This window comes from Rhinoraja longicauda, chromosome 14 (assembly GCF_053455715.1).
Source record: "Rhinoraja longicauda isolate Sanriku21f chromosome 14, sRhiLon1.1, whole genome shotgun sequence".
Classification (NCBI taxonomy): Eukaryota; Metazoa; Chordata; class Chondrichthyes; order Rajiformes; family Arhynchobatidae; genus Rhinoraja; species Rhinoraja longicauda.
The window spans coordinates 51,719,146-51,746,615 of record NC_135966.1 but is presented as its reverse complement, the minus strand read 5'-3'; the positions used below and the strand labels follow the sequence as shown (position 1 = coordinate 51,746,615).

Sequence of the window (27,470 nt, the reverse complement as noted above, 5' to 3'; positions counted from 1 at the left end):
CAGGTGTTGCTTTTACACACACACCTGGCAGCATCTGTGCACGTGTGTGGAATTCAGGAACAGCAATTCTTGAAGGATGCCACAAGCTCATAAAATGCTTAGTTGTGTTTTAGTTTTTGTGACCAATGAGCTGGACAGTTAAGCATTAGGAAGCTCATGCTCAAGATTGATAGAAGATTCTCGAAATCAATAAAAGTACAGAAAGGCGCAAAATGGTTCTCTTTAGAATGCTTTTTCAGATGCTGTAAGGCCATTTAAGTAACATCTGGACCTGACTTCCATCTCCAGTGGGAAAAGTAGCATAAATCTCGTGCCAGCCAGCAGCTGCAAGGCAGGTAGATCATCATGAAATTAGAATGGAAAGCAACTAATTCACACTGCATCCTGTACACTCTCTTCAGTTCAAAATAATATTAAACAGCTTCATAAAACATATCTAAAGAGATCATGATTACATGGAGGCATGTAACATCCATGCAAACGAGGGCCAGACAATTCCCGTTTCCATTATGGTACGAACAAGTTCCCCTTGATATTCAATAGTTAAACGGAAAAATAATGAATGCAGCTCCATAACTACTTCAGGAACATGAGCAGTCCATGGGCTGGACATTGTGTGCTGAGCTGCTCACGTCCTGATGCCCCTCAAGCCCTGCCACCAGCTACATGTCAACAGTATATAGAGTCATAGCCATAGAGAGACACAGCTCAGAAACAGGCCTTTTGGCCCACATATCTGTGCCAACCATCCAGCTTGATGTCTGCACTATTCCTCTTACCCATTATTATTGTCCCCACATCAGCTCCCCCCCCCCCCCTCCCCAAACACACCTGTTCTATCACTCGACTACATACTGGTGTCAATGTACAGTGGCTAATTAACCCACCATCATTGGGAGGCATGACAAAGCTGCATCACCCGGAGGAAAGCGGTGCGATCACAGAGAGAAAACACAAGCAGCACTGGAGGTCAGGACTGAACCCTGGCTCCTGGAACATCCAGACAGCAGCTCTACTAGCTGTATCACCGAGCCAGCCTCTCCACCCACTCTTTCTCTTCTTTGGTCCCTTTGAATGAAGCTCAAGTAACACTCACAAGGGTCAACATCATCTCGCACATGGTACCCCATTTGATCAGCAGACCACGATTAACATACGCCATCATTCTCTCTACTACTATGTAGCGTACCTGCAGCTCTTAGAGGGAAGGGTCAGAGCAGGAGTTTTAGACACCTGCAGTTAATGGACAAAGTGAGATGCAAAGGGTTCTTGCAGAAAGCCGTGTGAAGTTGGATCACAACCTGGATGGCGACCAACCTGTACGCGCTGGAACATGTATCTTGGCTTGCTGCTGTGGTGGGGGGTTATCCAATTTTACCACAAGGGTCCTCTTAAAAGAAAGTCTCTTACTGCGTGCTACATTGCAAGGGTAATAAAGTTCTAAATACTGCCCTCCAATAGTTGAGGCAGTGAAGGGCCACACAGGCAGGGAATATGGTTCACCCAATAAATTTACTTTCAAGCTTTCAACTAAATACAGGCATTGAAATAAGAAGTGGATGTTAATTCTGTTGCATCCATGGCTGTCACACAGGTCAAGTTTCAGAGTAACTTTCCATTACACGGTCAAGCCCCCATTTGTGAATAATCTTTTGATTTGACTGCTTTTCTATTCCAGTTCATTCCTCATCTCCCAGTTTATGTGTGGCATCACCTCCCCCCCCCCCCCCCCCCCCCCCCCCCCCGGCCAGTCCTGAATTCCCCCTTTCCTCTTCCAATGAAACGCAGCAGCAGTTGAAACTAGTCGGGCCCTATTACGATTAAAACCAGATGTTGCAAGAGTCTATGCATTTTGGGTTGAAAGGGCCATTGCATTGCTCAATCAGCCAAGTGCACTGTTGGCTTCTCTTTCCAAAAATAATAGACTCTGCTTTTATATTGCTGATATCTACTGATCATCTACTTGACTATTTATTACACCGTTCTGCTTGGTTCATGTACAGAGCTGCTAAGCAAAAAAGCCTGTTGACCTTCCAAACCATTTGAGGTTCCCATAGATCCATATAAATTTACAGCATTTTCGAGGCGGTAGCTATCAAAGTTATTTGAGCTGTTTATTGCTAATATTCCCATGCAAACAGACAAGGTTTTGATTAGCAACAGCAAACAATGCAATGATCTTAACTCCACAGGTACGGTCTATAGAACGGACAATGCGTAGAATACATAACGCATCTTACTATGTAGTAGTGCACATTGGACGGCAGGCAGTCTTTAAAATGAACAATGTACTGCCACAAAAGCAAAACTATGTATGCACTGACAGATCCAGGGGAGAATTAAATTTAAGAGCTATTAAAAGTGCATATTGAGTATCGTGTTTACAAACCTGTTGTGCTGCTGCAATGTAAGAATCTCATTGTTCCATTTTGGTACATATGACAATTAAACACTCTTGACTCTCGAAGACGTTCCATTGTATGTAGAAAGTTAACCTGACAGACTCAAATCATGAAGACTCTGGCATTGTGAGTTCCAAATATGCAGAAGGTTGTATGGTTGTAGGTTGTCGATGATGTACGGAGTGGTGCAGGGATTATTAAACAATGTACTGGGAGGTCTATTGATTGTTGCTAGCAGGATGTCACAACAGGGGAATCAAACATTAAAGAATGATGTACCATGGGCGCAGAGACGGTAGAATGTGATACAGGGAATACATAGGCAACGAAGAGGAGTAGCAGTAATGCAGAAACGGTGAAATGTGCTGCCAAGAGAGGTACAGGGTACTGGGACAGCAGAAATCATGGTCCTTTTACAGCGAGTGTAGACATTTTAGACAAGAGCACCCAGAGATAATAAATCATGGGAGTGGGAGGGCAAAGACTGGAATGTGGTAATGGGAGTCTACATAACTTTGACAAATGATGTTTGGAGTACAGAGAGCATGGAATATGATGTTGAGAAGTGCAGACATAGTGGATCCCTGAATATCTCAGAGGCATTCTGTTGACATTATCAGCCTGCATAATCAGCAGCCTTACCACTTGCCCATCCCATTTGTCTTAATATTCTTCAAGGTTTCGTCAGAATACATTATAATTTTAAATGTGTTTCTTGCTCCTGGCACTTTACCAACCCTGTACATTATGGATTAGTCTCCAGTCACGTCAATAATCAATATCGATGATTGCACTAATTTAAAAAATAGTTGTTTTCTTTTTATTATAACTGCTGGGATAAATGCTATGTAAAATGAATTCCCCAATTTGCTCATTTGCTTTTTGAGCTTTCTTTTCTGCAATTGTTTTCTAACAATTGGGACGTTCTGATGGACACTAGCTCAGGCAATCTTTACTCCACTTTGCTTTGTATGCCAAGCCTTGCTTTCTACTATTGAAACATTTTGCTGCTCTGAAGTGAATGATTGTTAGCAAGGTTTCCTGCCAGATCTTTGACCCACTCACCCAGGCTTGATGTCAGAGCTCATGCCAGTGCTCCTGCTGCTAGTCTGTGTATTGGGCTTAAAGCAATGTCCTGGACCAACCTAAATTCCTTTGCATTTTTAGATGCCATTTCCTTCGATGCAGCAATCTCCTCATGTTAAAACTTGGGTGTTAACTAACTGGGAGTAAAGGAAAGTTTGAGAGATGTATGGGCCAAATGCTGGCAGGTGGGACTAGTGTAGATTGGGCACCTTGATCGTCAAAGGCAAGTTGGACCAAAGAGTCAGCTTCCATCTTGAATCATTCTACCACTCTACCACTCTGTGACTGGGCATGTTGATCTATTAGTCCACAAGCAAACTTATCTCCTTGCACATGGTCGAGAAATGTACTGAGGTTACAATGCATCTTTCCGAGCAACCATGGAGCAGGTATGATAAAAAATAATAAAACTGCAGATGCCGACAATTTGAAATAATGATTAAAAATGCTGGAAATACTCAGCAGGTCAGGCCCCATCAGTGGGAAGAGAAACAGAGTGACATTTTCAGATTGAAGATCTTCCTCAGAACTGCTATCTGATCAAAATGATCTCTAATCTTATGATAGACAAAAAATGCTGTAGTAACTCAGCGGGACAGGCAGCATCTCTGGAGAGAAGGAATGGGTGATGTTTCGGGTTGAAACCCTTCTTCGGACTGATGTCAGGGGAAAGGGAGATACATAGATAAGGAGGTGTAAGGTGTGAAAACAGGACACAGGGAATGGAGATCAAGGAAAATGTAGAATAGATCATTGTTAGTTGGGAGAAGGTAACAACAAAGCAAACAGAGATTAAATGTAATCAGAGACAGTAAGAATGGTCAGAGAACTGGGATGGGGGAGGGATGGAGAGAGAGGGCAAGCAAGGATTATTGAAGTTGGAGAAGTCAATGTTCATACCGCTGGGGAGTAAGCTGCCCAAGTGAAAATATGAGGTGCTGTTCCTCAAATTTGCATTGGGTCTCACTCTGACAATGGAGGAGGCCCAGGACAGAATGGCCAGTGTGGGAATGGGAGGGGCTAAAATGGTCAGCAACCAGGAGATCAAGTGTTTGAACAATATATGAAGGCGATTGGCAGAAATCATTTTGTAATTTCCCTGTTACTTTGTTAAATCGACAATTGCCAAGTAACTTTGCCTACACTGAAGAAGCATCTATTTTTACTAAATAGTTAACCTTCCCAAATTTGTGTAGAGCCTTGTTTTGATCACAAAAGGACACAAAGTGCTGGAGCAACTCAGGAGTTCCAGCGGCATCCTTGGGGAACATGGATAGGTGACGTGTCGGGTTGAGACCCTTCTTCAGACCTGAAACCCGAAACGTCACCTGTCCATGTTCTCCAGGGATGCTGCCTGACCCGCTGAGTTACTCCAGCACTCTGTGAAACATCACCTATCCATGTTCTCCACGGATGCTGCCTGACCCGCTGAGTTACTCCAGCACTCTGTGAAACATCACCTATCCATGTTCTCCACAGATGCTGCCTGACCCGCTGAGTTACTCCAGCACTTCATGTCCTTTAGTGTATTCACCAGCATCTGCGGTTAGAAACATAGAAAATAGGTGCAGGAGGAGGCCATTCGGCCCTTCTTGCCAGCACGCCATTCATTGTGATCATGGCTGATCGTCCCCAATCAATACCCCGTGCCTGCCTTCTCCCCATATCCCTTGATTCCAGATTCCACTAGCCCCTAGAGCTCTATCTAACTCTCTCTTAAATCCATCCAGTTCTTTGTTTCCACCTCTTGTTTTGCTTATATTTGCTCACCTGCTAGTTGAATAAAATGCTGTTCATGTGTAAACACTCTTTCATCCTTCTGGTGTACGGATTGAAAGGTTCCTGTGCTTTATTGTAACATCAACATGTCTGTGATCGTCCTGATATTGTGTACTGCTTGCCACTCTTGACAGAAATGACAGCTGATAGCTAACAAAATGACATTTTATCCAACTTGTCATTTTGCCTTGTGCTTGAGACTGGTTTATCATGAGTTCCATAAACTCACCTTAACAATGGAGTCACGTAATTGTAAAAAGAGAAATGGGAATACAGCAGGGTTGTGTCGAGGTAAATCAGGAATGATTGTATTGAAAGACAGAGCAGGCTTGAAGACCCACATGGCCTATTCCTGCTCCTACATTTTATCTTCACTCAATATTCAGAGCAGCTACCTACCTGCACTGAAGAAGGGTCCTGACCAGAAACGTCACCTGTCCATGTTCTCCACAGATGCTGCCTGACCCGCTGAGTTACTCCAGCACTCTGTGAAACGTCACCTATCCATGTTCTCCACAGATGTTGCCTGACCCGCTGAGTTACTCCAGCACTTTGTGTCTTCTTTTTGCATATCGTTATCGTTAGTGTGCTCAGTGGATTTTTAACCTCAATGTGATCTACTACAGAATGACACAAAGGAGCTCTGCAGAGCTGAAGCAAAGTGCCTGTAATTTTTACATGGGCACTTCACGGACTATCTCCCCTCTGCAAAATATCGTTGCACCCGAGGGAGCAAACGGTCACATGATTCAATCTTAAAAAGGATAACAATCATTGCTCACAACCAGTACCACAGTAACAGACTTAAATGCAATCTACCTGCAGCATACTAAGCAAGCACTCTAACCATCAGGGTGAAATTCAAACTGACAGAGATGCTGCTATCAGTGGTGTTTAGTTAAAGAGTAAGGATAACCTGCTGGATTGGTCATTAATCTTTTAGTGTGAGATATTTGCACAAACTGGTGTTCTGTAGTCATGTCACACATGATACGTGCGGGGACTGTGCGGGTCGGTCGGGGATGAGCTGTCTGTCCGTGGGCGTGGGGAAGAGAGTGGAAGTTTTGTTGCCTCCATCACAGTGAGGGGGTGTTTGGAGTCACTGTGATGGACGTTTGTGTTGGGGTCGTGTGTCTTGTGTTCTTTTTCTTTTTTTTCTATGACTGCTATGTAGTTTCGTTCGGTACTTCGGTACCGAACGACAAATAAAGCTCTGTTATACCTGTTATCTGTTATAGACAATTACAGGAATGGACAAGCCTCAATAATTGACAAGGCCAAAATCAAAAGCCAACATTTCTCAATCACACATGCCTTCATATAATGTATCTGACATTCCTCAATACTATTCCTCTTCATTTGTTTGAGAGGCAGTCTGTGCCATATGTTCACCACCTTTTGCATTAAGTAATCTTAGTTTATTTGTCCATTTTCTCAGCTTGAGTCTATGTCTCTTGATAGTAGAGTCTGTAGCCATCTGTTCTTTTAATAACCATGAATAGTATCTCCATCGCAGCATCTATGCTTCTGATTAATCAACTCAGCCCCCTCTGTTCACAGCTAGTTGTAACATACCCTTATCTTCCCTTATCTCCGTTGTGTTTTTGTTTTCAGGGCACTCACAACAAATGTGAAGGAAGGACCATTATAGTATCAAATAATTGATGGAACATAGTAGCCCCCAAACTAATTAACGCAGCTCAGCATCTTGAAAGATATAGAGAGACGTGTCATGTCAGTCAGTGTGGGATAAGTATTCAACGAGTGAGCTGCAAACCTTTCCAGCTGGAGCCTGGAGCATAGTCTGCTTCCCAGCTTGTTTCCTGACCTTGGGCTTGGCTATGCAGTGTCTCTGTGTTGGCTATACCAGCCCCAACCAAGCTTCTCTTGACTGAACAGTTACAGACAGTTATCTGAAGTTAGCTGAATTTTGTGAGACCTTGCTGTATAAAACTTTGTCCTTCCCCAGTGGCTGAGTATTAAGTTGACCATAGACCATAGCATTCGGCACGCAGTTTTGATGTATGCATTGGACATAAGCTAGGGCAGTGTTCAATTCAACTCTACCCCATTACAGCCAGTGGACTTTGCTACAAGGCTGAGAACCATATTCTGCACACCATATATTTCCCTTTGCTTTACTTATTATACTTGTTTAGTTTTGGTTATTGTTATCACATGCACGATGTACAGTGAAAAGCTTTTTTGTTGCGTGCTATCCAGTCAGTGAAAGGGCTATACATGATTACAATCGAACCGTCCACAGTGTACTGACACAGGATAAAGGGAATAACGTTTAGTGCAAGATGAAGTCCAGTAAGTCCGATTAAAGATCGTTCAAAGGTCTCCAATAAGGCAGATGATAGGTCAGGACCTCTTCCGAGTTGGTGATAGGATGGTTCAGTTGCCTGATAACAGCTGGGAAGAATCTGTCCCTAAATCTGGAGGTGTGCCTTTTCACACTTCTGCACCTCTTGCCTGATGGGAGAGGGGAGAAGAGGTAGTGGCCGGGGTGAGACGGTCCTTGATTATGCTGGTGGCCTTGCCGAGGCAGCGTGAAGTGTAGATGGAGTCAATGAAAGTGAGATTGGTTTGCATGATGATCTGGGCTAAGTCCACAGCTCTCTGCAATGTTCCCAAGCGAGGCTGTGATGCATCGTGATAAAATGCTTTCTACAGCGCATCTGTAGAAGTTGGTGTGAGTTGTTGGGGACATGCCGAATACATCTTCTGAGGAAGTAGAGGCATTGGTTGGTCATGGCTTCACTATGACTGGTCCAGGACATATTGCTGGTGAGATATAACTACAAAGAACATGAAGCTTTCAATCATCTCTACTTCAATGCTGTCAATGTATGTGTACCACTTCACTTCCTGAAGTTGATCACAATCTCCTTTGTTTTGCTGACATTGAGGGAAAGGTTGTTGTTTGACTTGATTGTATGGTAATATTTGATTTGATTGGTTGCATGCAAAACAAAGCTTTTCACTTTACCTCGTTACACTTGACGATAATAATAAACTTAAACTTAAAAATGTTTCAATCAACATGAAATTAACCTGAAATCAACCTGAAATTATCCAATGTAGTCTATAGAGAGGGCAGGCCATTTTCCTCAATGATTTCTCCATTGATGATGTGTTATGATAATTTTGAAGCAGCATTGTTTGAAGTTGCTCCATCTCTGCTCCTTCTTGGAGTAATTGACACAAAATGTACACTGCCATAAAAAAAAGTCCTGAAGTCACCAGCCTGATTTTCTTTTGTTAATGCTTGGTTGTTCAATAAAAGTGAGGTAACTTTGATAAAATGTTAATAGATGCTGTGCTAATGTTCACGTTGATTTGTCTGTCGAAGATAAGTCATTTGGTACGAATTGATCCAAGACCGAAGAGCTGATCCACATTGAGCAGATCTTCATTATTGTTGTAGAGTAGATTCTGGGAGGGGTTTACAGTGTCTGGCGGCACAACAGCTCTTGATATTGATTGCCAAACTTGGTGCATGCATCATCAAACCTGTCCCTTCTGATTAGGGTTGCTAACTATCTCACTCCCAAATAAGGGACAAGGTGACGCCTCCGCCCCACGCCCCATGTGACCTCACCCAGCCAGCGGCCACGTGCTCCCGCTCCACCAATGGCAGCCGCCCGGGCCGGGAGGCGAGTTGCTACGCAACCTCCGTTAGGTGGCGCCCGGGCCTCCAGGCCTACAGCGTCCGGGCCTACAGCGTCCGGGCCTACAGTGTCCGGGCCTACAGTGTCCGGGCCTGCAGTGTCCGGTCCTGCAGTGTATGGGCCTGCAGTGTCCGGGCCTGCAGTGTCCGGGCCTACAGTGTATGGGCCTGCAGTGTCCGGGCCTACAACGCCCCCCCCCCCCCCCCCCCGGGCCTAATACGGGACAAGGGTGGACCCGTATGGGACAAACCAATTTAGCCCAATATACGGGACAGTTGGCAACCCTACTTCTGATCCCCAACTCACTATACAGCTACTAGGGATAGTGGTGGAAGCAGATATAATAGTGGCATTTAAGAGGCTGTCAGATAGGCACTAGGGTCCGCAAGAAATGGAGGAATATGGATCATAAGCAGGAAGAGGAGATTAGTTTAACATGGAATCATTTTCAGCACAGACATTGTGTGCCGAATGGCCTGTCCCTGTGCTGTAATGTTCTCTGTCCTAACATAGAGACCTCAGATAAATATTTAATTTAGCTCATCATCTTTCTATTTTATCATTAATTATTTTGTTAATGCTTCTTATTTTGCCATTGTAAATCTCTACTTGTCTTAAATCAAGTATGAATGACCAAAGAGGAGGTATTGGTGGTTTTAAAGCGCATTAAGGTGGACAAATCCCCAGGGCCTGAGAAGAATGAGGAGGAGATAAGACTTTTCTTTGCCTTCCATCACAGTGAGGGTGTGCCTGGAGCAATCACTGTGATGGTTGTTTGTGTTAAATTGTAATTGTGTGTCTTGTGTTCTTTATTGTCTACTGCCAGACCCTGACGTGAGAGGACGCTGGCGCTGTTTGTTCGCCGCTTCTCCGTCAGGACAAATCTTTTGTTTGTTTGTTTGTTTTTATGTTTTGTTTGCTTTGTAAAGCATCTTTGAGTATCCTGAAAAGCGTTATATAAAATAAATGTAGTATTATTATTATTATTATTAAGTATATCCTCAAACCTTGTTTGAAGCTAGGGAGAAAATTATGGAGTCCCTTGCAGAGATATTTGCAATTTGCATCATCTTCAGCTGCAATTGAAGATCTAGAAGACTGGAGGGTGGATAATTATGATCCATCATTTAAGAAGGGCAACAAGGATAATCCTGGGGCCTATAGGCCGTTAACCCGGACGTCAATGGACTTCAAGTCAAAGTTCCATGAGATTTTATCATTTCATTCTGAGCCGCAGCAGGATAAACATTTTGCCTCAAGTCTATAAGTTGATCACACCTAGACACCACACGATCAGGATGTTAGTGAATCCAGGGAACAAAGACTCTCACATGACATCAGTAGCGAATGGAATTAGTTCAGGTGAACAATGAACACATGCTGGAGTGGTTCCCAGTAAAATCCCATCACACATCCTTTCCTTGAGGCTACAATATGATGTGTGGCCTGTGTCAGTTTCCATTCCTAAAGTCTCTGTGAAATTTCTAAAGCTGTAACATGCCTCACCCTCTGCTTGAACCTTGTGCTCCTAAAACTCACATTGGTGCAGACTCCAGATAGTTATTACCTGGCTGTGTCCATCTTCTATAAATCTGCAATAGACACAAAAATCTGGAGTAACTCTGCGGGCCAGGTAACATCTCTGGAGAGAAGGAATGGGTGATGTTTTGTGTCGAGACCCTTCTTCAGACCTCCGAATTCCCCCATCCCCCACCTCACCTCCAAAATCAATTCCACACCCCAGCCAAAATAGACTTGCTTGTGTAGAAAATGGGGGAGCGGGGGGAGCGGGGGGAGCGGGGGGAGCGGGGGGAGCGGGGGGAGCGGGGGGAGCGGGGGGAGCGGGGGGAGCGGGGGGAGCGGGGGGAGCGGGGGGAGCGGGGGGAGCGGGCTGTGCAGGCGGTACAGGTGGTGCTCGGCATCGAGCAGCAGGGGGAGCGGGGGGAGCGGGGGGAGGGGGAGCGGGGGGAGCGGGGGGAGGGGGAGCGGGGGGAGCGGGCTGTGCAGGCAGTACAGGCGGTGCTCGGCATCGAGCAGCAGGGGGAGCGGGCGGTACAGGCGGTGCAGGCGGTACAGGTGGTGCTCGGCATTGAGCAGCAGGAGGAGAGGGCTGTACAGGCTGTGTGGGCGGTACAGGCGGAGAGGGCTGTACAGGCGGTACATGCAGTGCTTGGCATCGAGCAGCAGGTGGAGCGGGCTGTACAGGCTGTGTGGGCGGTACAGGCTGTGTGGGCGGTACAGGCTGTGTGGGCGGTACAGGTGGTGCTCGGCATTGAGCAGCAGGAGGAGAGGGCTGTACAGGCTGTGTGGGCGGTACAGGCTGTGTGGGCGGAACAGGTGGTGCTCGGCATTGAGCAGCAGGAGGAGAGGGCTGTACAGGCTGTGTGGGCGGTACAGGCGGAGAGGGCGGTACAGGCTGTGTGGGCGGTACAGGCGGTGCTCGGCATCGAGCAGCAGGTGGAGCGGGCTGTACAGGCTGTGTGGGCGGTACAGGTGGAGCGGGCTGTACAGGCTGTGTGGGCGGTACAGGCGGAGAGGGCTGTACAGGCGGTGCTCGGCATCGAGCAGCAGGGGGAGCGGGCTGTGGGCGGCCGGTTGGGGCCTCCACCCACCAGGCTGCCGCGGTCTAGCTTCTCCAGCTCGACCGGCCCTGCGGCGCTAGCGCGATGATTCTCCGTGTACTCCTGGAAGCCCTGCACGCCCACGGTCACCGCCTCAACCCGCTCGCTGCATGCCGGGGGGCACAGCAACGGGCGGACACGGGCACCGGGCGGTGAGCAGCGGGAGGCAGTGGGGGGGGGGAGAGAAAAGGGGAGAGGGAGCCACTCACCCCGGCCCCGGGCGGCCATCGCGGCGGCCAGCAGCAGGAGAGTGGCCGCAAGGCGCTGCCCCATGTCCGTCCTGCCAGCGGCCATCTTCTTTCACCACGGGAGGAAGGTCAGGCACGGGGTACGCTGGGACGGGCGCCGGTCCTGCCACTGGGCACGGCAACCCTCCCACAATTGCGCAGGCACGCCGCCGCCGTGCCCGCCAACCCTTCCCCAACTGCATAGGGGCGACTGCCGGGCCCGGCAAGTAGGAGTGCATTTAATGGCCAACCAAAGCACAGCAAGAGTTTCATAAAAAAGCTTGGTGATAATAATCATGAGTTAATCTGCTTCACTAGCTTCTTGTGAGGGATAAATATTGAGAATAACTACCCTAATCTTCTAACAAAGGAAGAAGGGTCTCGACCCGAAACATCACCCATTCCCTCTCTCCTAGATGCTGTCTGACCTGCTGAGTTACCCCGGCATTTTGTGATACCCTAATCTTTAGATAGACACAAAAAGCTGGAGTAACTCAGCGGGACAGGCAGCATCGCTGGAAAGAAGGAATGGGTGACGTTTCGGGTCGAGACCCATCTTTAGTTTAGTTTAGAGATGCAGCAAAGAAACATACCCTTTGACTGACCATCGATAAGGCAATCACACTAGATCTATGTTATCCCACTCCGCTCCCTGCACACTAGGGAGCAATTTACGGAGGCCACTTAACCTACAATCCCCACACGTATTTGGAATGTGGAAGGAAACAAGATCACCCGACGGCAAACCACAAGGTCACAGGGAGAACATGCAATCTCCACACAGACAGCAGCCGAAGTCAGGTTCAAATCCGGGTCTCTGGCGCTGTGAGGCAGTAGTTCTCCCAGCCGTGCCTCTGTGCTGCCTACAAAATGGCATGGCGGGATCTTCTTTATTCAACTGCGAGTGTTTTAAATTTGCATACACGCACTTGTGCATCAGCAAGGGGTGCTCACCTCTGGTGTCAGCTTTGAACCCACAGTTAAACCTTCTCCCTCGTCTGATTCTCTTCCAACATCAACTTTAAAACTCTTCAAAACTCGACTAAATGCCAATTTTCCATCTTGACTTAGATTCTGGTTCTCCATGCAACTCTTGGGATACAATTCTATGTTCAAACTACTATATAGTGCAAGTTCAGGTTATAAGAATGAAGATTAACGATATGCCATCCAAACCTTTCATGGTTAATCCAGAATAAATTAGTTTAGTGTTGATGTGAGTTCTTGATGCCTCACAGATGTGTCTTCATTCTTGTGGTTTTTAGAGTCCTCTACGGAAACAAGATTACTGAGCTCCCCAAGGGCCTCTTCGATGGACTGATATCGATCCAGTTGCTGTAAGTACCATTCCACATTGGTTTCATTTGGAAAGTTAAACAGATCTGCAGCACTCTGTGTAATGTTAAGGCTCCTGAAATTGGCTGCCTGTTCAAAATGATTCAATAAATCAGGAATGGTGAGATCCATTAGACACACAACAAGCTAAATTATAATTTCATGTTAGTCATCCTTGCTACAACTTCCACCTGAGACATACAGCCCCCTCCATAATGTTTGGGACAAAGACCCATCATTTATTTATTTGCCTCTGTACTTCACAATTTGAGATTTGTAATAGAAAAAAATCACATGTGGTTAAAGTGCACATTGTCAGATTTTATTAAAGTGTATTTTTAAACATTTTGGTTTCACCATGTAGAAATTACAGCTGTGTTTATTCATAGTCCTCCCATTTCAGGGCACCATAATGTTTTTGACACATGGCTTCACAGGTGTATGTAATTGCTCAGGTGTGTTTAATTGCCTCCTTAATGCAGGTATAAGAGAGCTCTCAGCACCTAGTCTTTCCTCCAGTCTTTTCTTTGGAAACTTTTATTGCTGTTTATCAACAAGTCAAAGAAGCCATTATTAGACTGAGAAACAAGAATAAAACTGTTAGAGACATCAGCCAAACCTTAGGCTTACCAAGATCAATCATGGCTGATCTATCATTCCTTCTCAACCCCATTCTCCTGCCTTCACCGCATAACCCCTGACATCCGCACTAATCAAGAATCTGTTCATCTCCACCGTAAAAATATCCATTGACTTGGCCTTCACAGCCGTCTGTAGCAATTAATTCCATAGATTCACCACCCTCTGATTTATGAAATTCCTTCTCATCTTTCTAAACATAGGTCCTTTTATTCTGAGGATGTGGCCTCTGGTCCTAGACTCTCCTACTAGTGGAAACATCTTCTCCACATTCACTGTATCCGGGCTTTCACCACTGCAGTTAGAACTGCAGCCACACTGCTCCAATGACCAACATATATTCCTGCCATTGGGAGTTTGTTGTGTGGAGTTTACACAATCTTTCTGTGACTAAATGGGCTCATACCAACTACTCCCATTTCCTTCCAAATCCCAGAGATGTTCTGGTGAGTTAATTGGCTACTGTAAATTGCCCCTGTGTCAGCAAGTGTTAAAAGAAAGAATGGGGATGTGAGAGAGAGTCGGCTGCATGAATTCAGGGAAATTAGAAGAGAACGGGACTGATGGGAAGGTTCCGTTGGGAGTCAGTATGGACTTGATGGGCCAAATAGCCACCTCATGTTTTATAATAAATACATTTATCATAGATGTTGATCTGTCCCAATATGTGCAAATTAGAAGTCACAATTGAAAAGGAATTTTGAGATTAACATATTCAAATGGCAGACATTCTGACTGTAGAGAGGGATGAAATAATGAAATATGAAAATAATGATATATCTTTCAAAATGAAATATCTTTCAAAATAATGATCCACAATGAAATATCTTTCAAAATAATTTGCATTATATACACAAAGATAGGATGAAAGATTTCCATATTGCCCTCCACAATATGAGCACCACAATATCAGTGAGTCAAATTGAGAGCAAAATCTACACATTTACAAAAATGGTCGAGCCATGAGAGGGGAAGTGCAATGCAACAGATAATTTAAAGTTCTCAATCAACAGAGTAACTCAAATAATCGATTTTCTGTCTGTGTAAACTAACTGGAAATTGACAATAAAGTTGACTTTGACTTTGACTTTGACTTTGATAATATCCAGTTCAACATTAAAAATTTTGGGCTGGAATAAAATGGCTTGTCAAAGACATTGTGAAATTTTAATTTGTGGAATTCAGGTGAAATGTTATATCACTAAATCATTCGGGAAAGAATATCCTCAACTCAAAAAGAAGCAACATTTGGATATACTCCAACATTGCTCAATGAAACCTTACATTAGTCCCTGTGCAAGGAAAAAAACACCGGGACTTTATGCACAGAGTTTATGCTGATCAGCTAAAAGGCAATTTGCCACCATTGAGCGAAATGTAAAAAATCAGGGCAGCCTATAAAATTATCACTTACAATGCAGGCTCAACATTGGTGTAGGGTTTATGTAATTAATTGGGCAGTTCAGATCCAATTCTTGCACAGAATGGCACTCGTATCTGTAATTGAAACTGATAATGGTGTTGTGTTGCAGTTGTAACAGAATTTGTATCGCGATGATGTCTTTGCAAATATAGTTACCCATAATAATAAAATGAATAGGATCTAATTGTGCTCATTTCTACCTTTACTTCCCAGTCTTCTAAATGCCAACAAGATTAACTGTTTGAGAGTGAATACCTTCCAGGACTTGCAGAACCTCAATCTCCTTTCACTCTATGACAACAAGCTGCAGACGATTGCCAAAGGACTGTTTACACCTCTCCGGTCCATCCAGACACTGTATGTATTCTGTTCTGGTGGGAATTCAAATGGCATTTTCTGACATAAGAAATTTATTTATTGATGGAATAGAGGGGATCATATAGAATGATCATAAGGGATCATTTTAATCCATATTGATGGAATAGAAGGGATCAGATTTTTCTTATAGCTGTAGCCAAAGGCATAATGTATTAAATTAAGATTATAGTTAAATTATGGACAAGATAAATTGTTGGGATAGAGGTGTGATACGTAAATCTACTGATGCTCCTCTCTGTCATCCTCCAAGTCAACACCCAGTATTACAAAGCGATGGCGTCTCCCATTCCTTCCCGAAACCGAAACGTCACCCATTCCTTCTCTCCCGAGATGCTGCCTGACCCGCTGAGTTATTCCAGCATTTTGTGTCTACCTTCGATTTTAACCAGCATCTGCATTTTTTGCTACACTTTATAGTTGTTAATTTGCCTCAGAATCAGTGACAACCCAAATGGTGCCACATGTTGTTAATTGCATTTCTACAGATTTTAATTGAGCTCCCATGTGTTAGTGGAACTTTAAATTAAAATTGCCGGAGAAACAGGGTGACAATTGCCACAGCTAATGGAGGTAACAAGGGGTCTTGCTCCTGACACATTAACACTGCTTCTCTTTTCACAGATACTGTCCAACCTGTTGGACATTTTTGGTGTATTCTGTTTTTATCACAAATTCTCGGTAGCTGCAGGTTTATATTTGGATTTTCAGCTAGTTAACCTACTGCCTGGTTTCTTCTGGGTATTCCTGTTAGCTGCCACATCCCAAAGATGTGCAGGTTGTTAAATTAACGGGCCAATGTAAATTGTTTCAGGTGTGCAGGTGAGTGGTAGAAACTATGGGGGAAGTAATAGAAATGTGTGGAGAATTAAATGAGAGAGATTCGAGCACATGGGTGCTTGATGGCACAATAGGCCAGCTTGTATGTCAGGGTCGGCTTGTGTCCTTGGTACCTCTATAAGTTCAAACATCTGGGATTGGCTTTCACATGGAAAAGCAATGGTAGACTTGGCTCACGATTTAGTAATGACTGAAAAGAAATGTGTAGAACTGTAAACCATTGTACTTGCTTGTTTTTTTTTAAATTACTTCCCCCTCATTCTGTTTAATTGCAGCCATTTGGCTCAGAACCCATTTGTCTGTGACTGCCATCTGAGGTGGCTGAGTGACTACCTCCACAACAACCCGATCGAAACCAGCGGTGCCCGATGCAGCAACCCTCGGCGTCTGGCCAACAAACGCATCAACCAGATCAAGGGGAAGAAGTTCCGCTGCTCAGGTAAACCCCGATTCAGGAAGCTAACCGTACGTCCAAATCACACCCATTTATGCAGCCTTGTCTTCACAAAGCTTGTCCTGCACAATTCAATTAGCACCAAGTGTTCAATGCAGATGCATCGCTACACTAGCCAGTCATAAACAGGGACAAATGGAAATCACAGCAAGGTAAGTACCATCCATCTTTCTCAGAGTGGGTTTTGCTTTCACTGAGATTTGTTATTGTTGCGTTGAAATACATGTTTATATTTAAAAAATAGAATTACCAATATTGCCAAATTAAATTTGTCTGGGACAAGAGTAATTAGGAAACAGGATCATCTTCACAAATTAAATTCAAGAAGCATTATTAAGTTAAAGGAAGAATTACGGAAAAGACAGAGGGTAATAATTAAGGTTAATGGCTTGATTCTATCAGATAGAATTTGAAGTGGCATTTCTTCTTTCTCTTTTACGATCAGATCCTTTTGGTACAGAAAACCTTTCAGAGATTGATACTAGAAGTAAAACATTTCTTAGTTCATTTAAAATGTTTAACTATTTTAATGATCGACCAACGACAAAGAGTGATGTTATCACTGAATAGGTCAACTTGGGGAGGAAATGGCAGAAGGAAAAGTGAGACTGAGAAATGTAAAAAATCACATTGGTCAAGAAACTGGCTGGGATTTGGAATCTAGCAATGGCTCACACATAGAAAAACAAATGGTAGACCAAGCTCATGGTTAAGCAATGAGTGAAAAGAAACGTGTAGAACTAAATCAATGGTGGGGTGTCCAGGGTATTTTTCACAACTTGGCTCCCTACTGCACAGTTATGTTGTGTGCAGAGTAAGTGGGGGATCTCATGTGGATCATGGGGCAGTTGATTGGAGTTGGAAGATGTCTGGCAGTGTCAGAGTCTCATCTGCAGGGGCATTTAGATGCTAAGAGCTGTGTGCAGGTCAGGTGGGGTTGAGGAGGGTGAGCAGGAGGCAGCCATCACACTGGACAGCTGGATGAGGGATTGTGAGGCCACACGATGACAGCAGCAGCAAATTTGGGATAGCATTCAGGTGGTCTGGCAGGGAGATAATCACAGGGTAGTGATAGAGATCCTGCAGCATGAAATAAGATAACCACTAGTCCTGGTTCCAAGCATCCACAAGCCTGCTCAACCAGATACCTTGGTATTCATCCTCACTAAAGGAGGCCTTGCATTTATTTGTCTTGCTTACTTCGGCATGGGCCACAGAAGCACAATTGAATTTTGCAGAAGAGATATCCAAAATATATAGTTTGTCAGTGGATACTACTGAATTTACACAGAACATTAACACAACAGAACAAGAACAGGTGCCTTGGTCCACATGCCTGTGTCGAACATGATGCCCAGACATAGTCTATACCCCTCCATTCCCTGCATATCCATGTGCCTATCCAAAAGTCTGTTAAACTCTGGCACTATTGCATTTGCCTCAACCACCACCCCTGGCAGCCTATTGCAGGCACCCACCACCCTCTGTGCAAGTAGCTCACCCTGCACATCTTTAAACTTTGCCCCTCTCACCTTAAACCTAGCATTTGATTTTTCCCTCCTGGGAAAACAGGTTCGGACTGTCTACCCGATCTATGCCTCTCATAATTTTATACACTTCTATCAGGTCGAACCTGCAACCCATTCCAGAGAAAACAACCCAAATCTGTCCAACTGTGGCTAATACCCCCTAATCCAGGCATCAATAGACAATAGGTGCAGGAGTAGGCCATTCGGCCCTTCGAGTCAGCACCGCCATTCAATGTGATCATGGCTAATAATTCTCAATCAGTACCCCGTTCCTGCCTTCTCCCCATACCCCCTGACTCCCCTATCCTTAAGAGCTCTATCTAGCTCTCTCTTGGATGTATTCAGAGAATTGGCCTCCCTGCCTTCTGAGGCAGAGGCAGAGAATTCCACAGATTCACAACTCTCTTACTGAAAAATCATCATTTTGATAAACCCCTCTGCACCCTTTCCAAGGCCTCCACACCCTTTCTGCAATGGAACAACCAAAAGTGCATGCAATACTTCAATACTTCAAGCGCAACCTAACCAAAGTCCTGTGAAGCTGCATCATGACTTCCTGACTCTTCTACTCGATGCCGTGACCAATGAAGGCAAGCAGCCTGCCTAAGCACCGCATTGCAGGTATACAGAGGACCCAGGAGCAATCTGGCAAATGTCGTAAAAGACTCACACAGAAAGCTATTTGCTTTTAGTGAAAGATTTTTCAATAAAACTCCTTATCATGTAGCACACATTAGCATTTCACTTGGCAATAGAATTTCTAAAGTGTTATCCCTGACTTTATGAGGGTCTTCTGCAAAACAATAAATTCCTTTAAAGTAAAACATGAAATTTTTGTAATACTCGACAGCTCAAACAGTATCAGCGGAGAGAGAAGCAGAGTTATTGTTTCTTGTTGATGATTGTCTTGTTGATGAAGCTTTGTTAGATCAAAAATAACACCCCCTAGTTAGGAATTATCTTCTTGAGTTGTGATGAGTTCAATCAATAAAGCTCCATTTTGAATAGATGAATGAGTGACTTTCACAGAGGGCTTTCCACACCTTAATGTTGAAAAGCACTTTGCAGCTAATGAAATATGTTTGAATTGTCGTTCTTGTAGTGTTGAAGAGGGAAATCTTCAGCTGGGGAAATCTTGATATCAGGTACAAATTATACCTTAGTTTAGCACTGAAGTCCTAACTTAATGAAAGGCAGCAGCTCGGAGTTTACCCAATAGGAGTTTACTCAATTAAGCAACGCCGATAATTAAAAAGTTCAAATGCACAGCAACTTTGTGACAGATTTTCTTGCTGTGATGTACATCTGTGCATCGTGTGATTGCCTGCTCTCTTGCTGGGTGAACCACTACTAACACTCAGCTGTCAATTCCTTTCTTCAAATACCAACTCTATCACTACATTACCACACCAATCAGGATTATTTTATTTTACTCCAACATGGAAACATAGAAAATTGGTGCAGGAGGAGGCCATTCGGCCCTCCGAGCCAATATGATCATGGCTGATCCTCCAAAATCACTACCCCGTTCCTGCTTTTTCCCCATATCCCATGATTCTAACTCTAACTCTCTTGAAAACATCCAATGAATTGGCCTCCGCTGCCTTTTGTGCCAGAGAATTCCTCAGATTCACAACTCTCTGGGTGAAAAAGTTTGGAGAAACAGATTGTTCCAGAAAGTAAAGAAGAAATATGTTTTATTTCGGTAATCATTTTTTAAATTATTTGTAAACATGACAAATTTACAGTTTGATTTCATTACTGTAATATCTCATGACAAAGGGTGTTGTGTCATATTTTTGTGTTCCACAGTCTCTGTTGAGCTGTCAATGTGTTTTTAAGATCACTCATTCATAAAACTTTAGCTTTGTAGAAGCTGGGCTGGATTTTCATAGAAACAATGGAATATTTATGAGTTTAATAAATATTTGTGTTTAACGTTTCTGCTTAAGGTGGTGATTCACTGCAGGCCAGGTGAGTGCATATCAGGTGTACTGTTGGACAGCTGTTTTTTACAGCACAATTGTACTTGCAACAGTGATTAATTTCAGAACAGACAGAAAAGTGATCTACAAAGTTCTTTGCAAATGATGCAGACTGTTCAGTGCATGGATTTTACCCCACAGATATGATCAAGTTTACAGGCCGGAAATATGGATAGGTTTGGAAATCACAATTTGAGGACTGCCATGCATTGTGTTACATAACTAAAGCAACCGCATTTATCACTAGCTTTGATTTAAGCATTTGTTCACACTATTAATGTAAAATGAGTTTCTAACAAACTGGAGTAAACTGAACACATCTCGACAGAACTTTGATAAAAATGGCATGAATTTCTCCTGCATAGTGCAGTGAGCGGAGGTTAGTAATTTAATACAGTTTATGTATGTGAAATCAGTCCCAGTGAGTTATATTAGTACAGGGGCAGAATTGCCCAGTCAGATGTATTCTGCTTAGCCACTGTAGTTTTGCTATCAATAGACATAATGGCATTGAATTCCAGGTGGAATTTCCCCCTGGCTCCAAAATCTTTGGATTGTTCCTGTGGATTTTTTTTCTAATCTATAGCTTATCAAATTAAGATCATTGGTAGAAAAAATTATGATTAATTTTAATAATTTTCTCTTGACTTTTAGGACTAAAGTATTTGTTGTGTTAGTCAGAGATGGCAGGTCTGCTGTTGATGTTATGTAGCATTGTTTGGTCAATTCTATATTTGATGCCAGTGCACTTGCAATTGTTGCAATCCATGCCTCAAATGATTGGGTACAGATGGGCTTCGAGTCCTTTCTGATGTGTGTAGGAAAATAACTGCAGATGCTGGTACAAATCGAAGGTATCACAAAATGCTGGAGTAACTCAGCAGGTCAGGCAGCATCTAGGAGAGAGGGAATGGGTGACGTTTCGGGTCAAGACCCTTCTTCAGACTGATGTCAGGGGGGCGGGACAAAGAAAGGATATAGGTGGAGACAGGAAGACAGTGGGAGAACTGGGAAGGTGGAGGGGAAGAGAGGGACAGAGGAACTATCTAAAGTTGGAGAAGTCAATGTTCATACCGCTGGGCTGCAAGCTGCCCAAGCAAAATATGAGGTGCTGTTCCTCCAATTTCCGGTGGGCCTCACTATGGCACTGGAGGAGGCCCATGACAGACTGGGAGTGGAAGAGGGAGTTGAAGTGCTCAGCCACCGGGAGATTAGGTTGGTTAAGGCGGACTGAGCGAAGGTGTTGAGTGAAACGATCGCCGAGCCTGCGTTTGGTCTCGCCGATGTAGGAAAGTTGACATCTAGAGCAGCGGATGCAATAGATGAGGTTGGAGGAGGTGCAGGTGAACCTCTGTCTCACCTGGAAAGACTGTTTGGGTCCTTGGATGGAGTTGAGGGGGGAGGTAAAGGGACAGGTGTTGCATCTCGTGCGGTTGCAGGGGAAAGTGCCCGGGGAGGAGGTGGTTTGGGTAGGAAGGGACGAATGGACCAGGGATTTACGGAGGGAACGGTCTCTGCGGAACGCAGAAAGGGGAGGGGATGGGAAGATGTGGTCAGTAGTGGGGGTCCCGTTTAATGTTTTGTAGTGGGGTCCAGTTGGAGGATTCTTTCTGATGCTTACTGCATGCTTGCCAGTATCTGCAATGAAACTCTGCCATGTGAGAAAGTACAGAAATTGCTTGAGGCTGGTCTAGCTAGAAGTCATTTTCAGTTTTAGCATTTCCCCCATCGGTATGGTTAGAGTTGGCAGATTCTGGCGATAAAGTCGGCAACATTTTTCTTCCTTTAATTTAGTGTTTAGTTTCATCACAGGATGGATTATTAATAGAATGCACATTTAAAATGAGACTCAAAATAAGTTTATTATTTTGGTTTAAATGAAACTCATTACGGTGACATTTAAGCAATGCGTTGTGTAATCAGACAATTTGTTTTTGGTTTCTGTGTAATTTTCCTTTTTGATAAAGGCAAATTGGACTTCAGCCTGAATTCTGTGGTCAATCTACACACTGGCTTCTGTGTATTCAAGGAAATGAGACGCAGAATGGATGGGTAGATTTGTATTATTTCTAAAACATCCCCCTTGCAGTAAAAACATTCATTTTTCACCCTTGCACATTCCTATATTTTACATGTAAGATTGAGTTTCTAATACGGAGGATGTGCTGATGTGATGATGTTAGCTGCTTTCTTCAAGAGAGCAGGATCTCTGGATCTAATTTTAATTGTAGGGAAAGCAATCTTGAAATGAATCATAAGAATGTGCAGCACTCTGTATACACTAGAGGTATATATATTCCACCTTGCACTTGCTTGCTGAAGATACTTTTCTTTGCCAACTTTTAGCCTCTTTATTATATTATCGCCACATTATTCATATTTAGTTTTCATATATGAATAATGACCAAATGTAGGAATGTTGGCTGTAGTCATTGGATAAAGTAGTAAGGTTTATTGAAACTGTATCCAATGTAAATTGCAATTGAAGAGCAGACAAGAGGAGAGGTTGAGGAGGCTCTGAAAGATGTGCATATTCTGCACAGGATACTTAGTGCTGGAGTAACGCAGCAGGCAGGCAGCATCTCTGGATAAGTGACATTTCAGATTGAGACCCTTCTTCAGACTAATCAGTCTGAAACGTTTACCCAAAAAGTCACCTATCCTATGTTCTCCAGAGATGCTGCCTGACCTGTTGATTTACAGCAGCACTTTGTATCCTTTTGTGCATTAACCAGCATCCACATTTCTTTGTTTCTGCATATTCTCCTGTTTGTTTTATATTCTGGGAACTTGCATCAGTGCAGACATATAAAATGTTTGGTAGACTGATTGAGACTCCTTTTGGTAATTTGTGGCAAAGCAGATTGAGTTCAATTTTCCTTTTGAGGCTTAAGTTACCTGATTCACAAATAACGTGACTGAGTATGGAAGGCAAATGAAACTAACTGTTCCTGTGTGGTCCTGTGTGCTTTGCCATCGATGTATCACACAATGTTCCAGGACTGGGGCAAGTTGACAAAGACTTTCAAACAAACTCTGAAATCACCTTGGATTTTAAAACACAGGTCCATTTTGACATGAAATTCAAATCGTGGCAGTGTGAATGTAATCAGAAAACGCCGCATGTCAACCTTGGTCTGCAAGGCTGATTAGTTAGTTGTTTGTATTAAATCACAATTTTACAACATGAGCTAAAGAAAAGAAAAGAATCAAAAACAGAAATAATTCCTTGAAATATTTTGTGTGAACTTAATACTCATGCTGAGCAGACCAAGGTGAAAGAGAGAACATGTGGATATGCAGCCAAATATTGGTCTTGGTGTCACCACCGAATAATGAAAGACTGAGATAGAGTGGATGTGGAGAGGCTATTTCCAGTAGTGGGAGGGGTTAGGACCAGAAGGCACTGCTTCTCTGTAAAAGTACATACCTTTAGAATGGAGTTGAGGAGAAGTTTCTGCAGCCAAAAGGTAGTGAATCGATTGAATTCATTGCCACAGATGGTTGTGTAAGTCATTGAGTATTTTTAAAGCAGAAATCGATAAGGGCATCAAAGGCTCTGGGGGGGGGGGGGGGGGGGGGGGAGGCGGGAGGCGGGAGAATGGGGTTGAGAGGGAAAAGTAAATCAGTCATGATCAAATGGTGGAGCAGACTCGAAGGGCTAAATGGCCTGATTCTGCTCCCATGTCTTAAGGTCTTAATGTCTATGATCTTGTCCATTCCATTGAGTGCTAATTTGGAGTGAATTGGAATTAGTTGCAGGCACCTGACTCAATAATGTTACTCTTTCTAACCCCCCTTCCCTTAAAATCATGAACTCATATTGTTTAACTGGTGGTGACAACTGTTCAACCCTCTGAATAAGACAATTCTTCAAGTGTGAGCTGAGGCAAATAGTTTTTGCAGACTATTCAACTGATTCCTTGCCTGTCCTCCCTTAGCATTTAGACCTCCCATAAGCTCTTCTGTCAAGCCTTAATGAAGTCTAATTGAGAGTGGATATCAGAGGGAATATTTTACTTTCCCTGGTTTTAATCCACTGAGCACTCACGGACCACAATGATTGTATAAACAGAGAAACCTCAGATCATTAGCATTCAATAGCAATTCTTCAAAAGATTTTATTTACTGGGCTTTATAAAATGAACTATGGTGCTTTCTTTGTATCATCTTAAAGATCATTCCTTCCAACTCTACAATAACTTCCCATTCTTCCTTGAACATTCACGCTTCCGATTCCAGTCTCTCTAGTATTTACCCCATCTTCAGCCAACTAGATACCACTTTATAAAAAGACACAAAGCGCTGGAATAACTCAACAGAAAGGGCAGCATCTCTGGAGAACATGAATAAGTGACATTTCAGGTTGGGACCCTACTTAGGATTGATTATAGGGGGAGGTGGGGGTGAAAAAAGCTAGATGGACAAGATAAAGCATGCAGGTAGTAGGTGAACACAGGCGAGATGTGTTTTTGATAGGCAGATGGTTGGACAAAGGCCAGTGGGGGAGAAAGGGTTCCAATTTAAGAAAAGACATAAAGTGCTGGAGTAACTCAGCGGGTCGGGAAGCATCTCTGGAGAACATGGATGGGTGATGTTTTGCATTGGGTCTCTCCTTCAGAAGCAGATGATAGAGTGTAAGTACCTGAAATCTTGGTTTGGCTCAAACTGGGAAGGCTGGAAGCCACATGGTACATGATTGCAGTGCAGGCAAGTGCTGAGAAACACACGAGGCTGTGTTTGCGAGTCCGGGTCAGAACATGGTTGTAGAGCAGGAGCGCAGTAAGAAACGCAGAGGGGGAGCAGTGAGACAGGATCTCATAGAACTCCCTTCAGAGGGAGGAGGAAAACCTCTTCAAAGTAGGCATACCTTGAGGAGATTTTCAGTAGATCATTAAGCAGTTCTGATCTAGATACCAGTTTATCTTTATATTATCTTGCATTTTCTTCTCCTCCTAAGTCAATGTTACTGAAGAAGGGTCTCGACCCGAAACGTTACCCTTGCCTTCCCTCCAGAAATGCTGCCTGACCCGCTGAGTTACTCCAGCTTTTTGCATCTATCAATGTTACAATTGTCAGCTTCCACTTCCTTTTTGTAGTGTTCATTCATTTTCTATGCAAATATATCAACTGTATATTATTTATATATAACTGTATATAAATTGTTTGTAAAGCTAGAAAATCAACCATCATAAGAGAGGCAGCTATCTATTCATGGAGTTTCTTAAAGACTAAATCAAAAGGTTATTTAGCAATCATTTTTACTTTGTTTACCATATTTCCAAACAACATAGAAGGGACTATTTTAACCATTGATTCTGTGTCGGTTCACTGAGTAATCTTATTTCTCGCTGGAATTTAGAAGATTGAGGGGGGATCTTATAAAAACTTACAAAATTCTTAAGGGGTTGGACAGGCTAGATGCAGGAAGATTGTTCCCGATGTTGGGGAAGTCCAGAACAAGGGGTCACAGTTTAAGGATAAGGGGGAAGTCTTTTAGGACCGAGATGAGAAAGTTTTTTTTCACACAGAGAGTGGTGAATCTGTGGAATTCTCTGCCACAGAAGGTAGTTGAGGCCAGTTCATTGGCTATATTTAAGAGGGAGTTAGATGTGGCCCTTGTGGCTAAAGGGATCGGGGGGTATGGAGAGAAGGCAGGTACGGGATACTGAGTTGGATGATCAGCCATGATCATATTGAATGGCGGTGCAGGCTCGAATGGCCGAATGGCCTACTCCTGCACCTATTTTCTATGTTTCTATGTTTTTATTACATTTATCCGCAACCTAAGGTGTCTCCACATTTCTCTCCCAGATCCTGCAACTCACAGGCATAATTTGCCTAAGAGATGCTGCCTGACCTGCTGAGTTACTCCAGCATTTTGTGAAATAAATACCTAGGCATAATATGCAGTGGCCAAGTTACTTATGAACCCACACATCGTTGGGATGGGGGAGGAAACCGAAACACCATGCAGAAGGTGACACAGCCACACGGGGAATGTGAATACTCCCCACACTCAGCATGGGAGTCGGGATTGAAACTGGGCGGCTGGAGCTGTTCGGCATCAGCACAACAGTGGTTAATTTATGAAAAACAGAAATATATGAATAAATAACACATGCCATTCCATTAAGAGATGGCATGATCACAGGGTACAAAAGTTATGATGTGCATCATTTATTCAGGATTAGTTTGGAGTAGCCTATCGAGTTTTGGACACCCTACTTTAGAAACCAGTGAGAAGATGTGGAACTAATTTCTCAGAGCAGTGCATGGGGTATGGGATTGGTGTTATGTGGAGAAGTTTAACTTCAAATTGACTTGCAAATTTATTGAAACTGAGCCATGTGGTGTTTACTTTCAAATACTCAACTTTGGCCCAATTTGAATCTCTTTGGGTATTCAGCAGCTGTACCTTTTATTTTTTTATATAATACGCACACAGGGGGTAATGTATTTTCAGTCAGGTGCATTTTCCCTGTCGCACCCTGGAAGTTCCGCGAATAACTGATATTTGGTGGATCATAGCAAGAGATTTCTGGTATTTCCATCCGAGCAAGCTCTTTTGGTTGCAACCTGCCCACTGAGAGTAGTTGAGTTGAAATGCAAGTCAAGGGTGAAATTTGAATTTGGAGTCGCCCATTGAGAAGCCCAAAATAATTGGAATTCAAGTGGGCCTCTTGGAAAGGTATCCAGTACTCCACAATCCATACTGTTCAACTTGGAATTGGAATTCTGCTGCTTCAGATGAAGATTTTAGATTTTTTAGATTTAGAGATACAGCGCAGAAACAGGCCCTTCGGCCCACCGGGTCCACGCCGCCCAGCGATCCCCGCACACTAACACTATCCTACACCCACTAGGGACAATTTTTACATTTGCCCAGCCAATTAACCTACAAACCTGTACGTCTTTGGAGTGTGGGAGGAAACCGAAGATCTTGGAGAAAACCCGCGCAGGTCACGGGGAGAACGTACAAACTCCGTACAGACGGCGCCTATAATCAGGATCGAACCTGAGTCTCCGGCGCTGCATTCGCTGTAAGGCAGCAACTCTACCGCTGCGCCACTGTGCAGATACAGCATTCTACAACTT

At 43.7% G+C, this 27,470-nt stretch overlaps 1 protein-coding gene across 5 annotated transcripts in view; it reads left to right on the top strand.

Moving 5' to 3' along the window:
* The window catches only part of LOC144600260 (slit homolog 3 protein-like), a 595,019-nt gene that overhangs the window by 441,797 nt on the left and 125,752 nt on the right, over positions 1–27,470 (top strand). For all 5 annotated transcript variants that reach the window (XM_078411831.1, XM_078411833.1, XM_078411834.1 and 2 more), the window contains 3 exons: positions 13,058–13,129; positions 15,403–15,546; positions 16,680–16,843. In XM_078411831.1, coding sequence (XP_078267957.1) covers positions 13,058–13,129; positions 15,403–15,546; positions 16,680–16,843 — 380 coding nt within the window. The remainder of the gene's footprint in view (positions 1–13,057; positions 13,130–15,402; positions 15,547–16,679; positions 16,844–27,470) is intronic.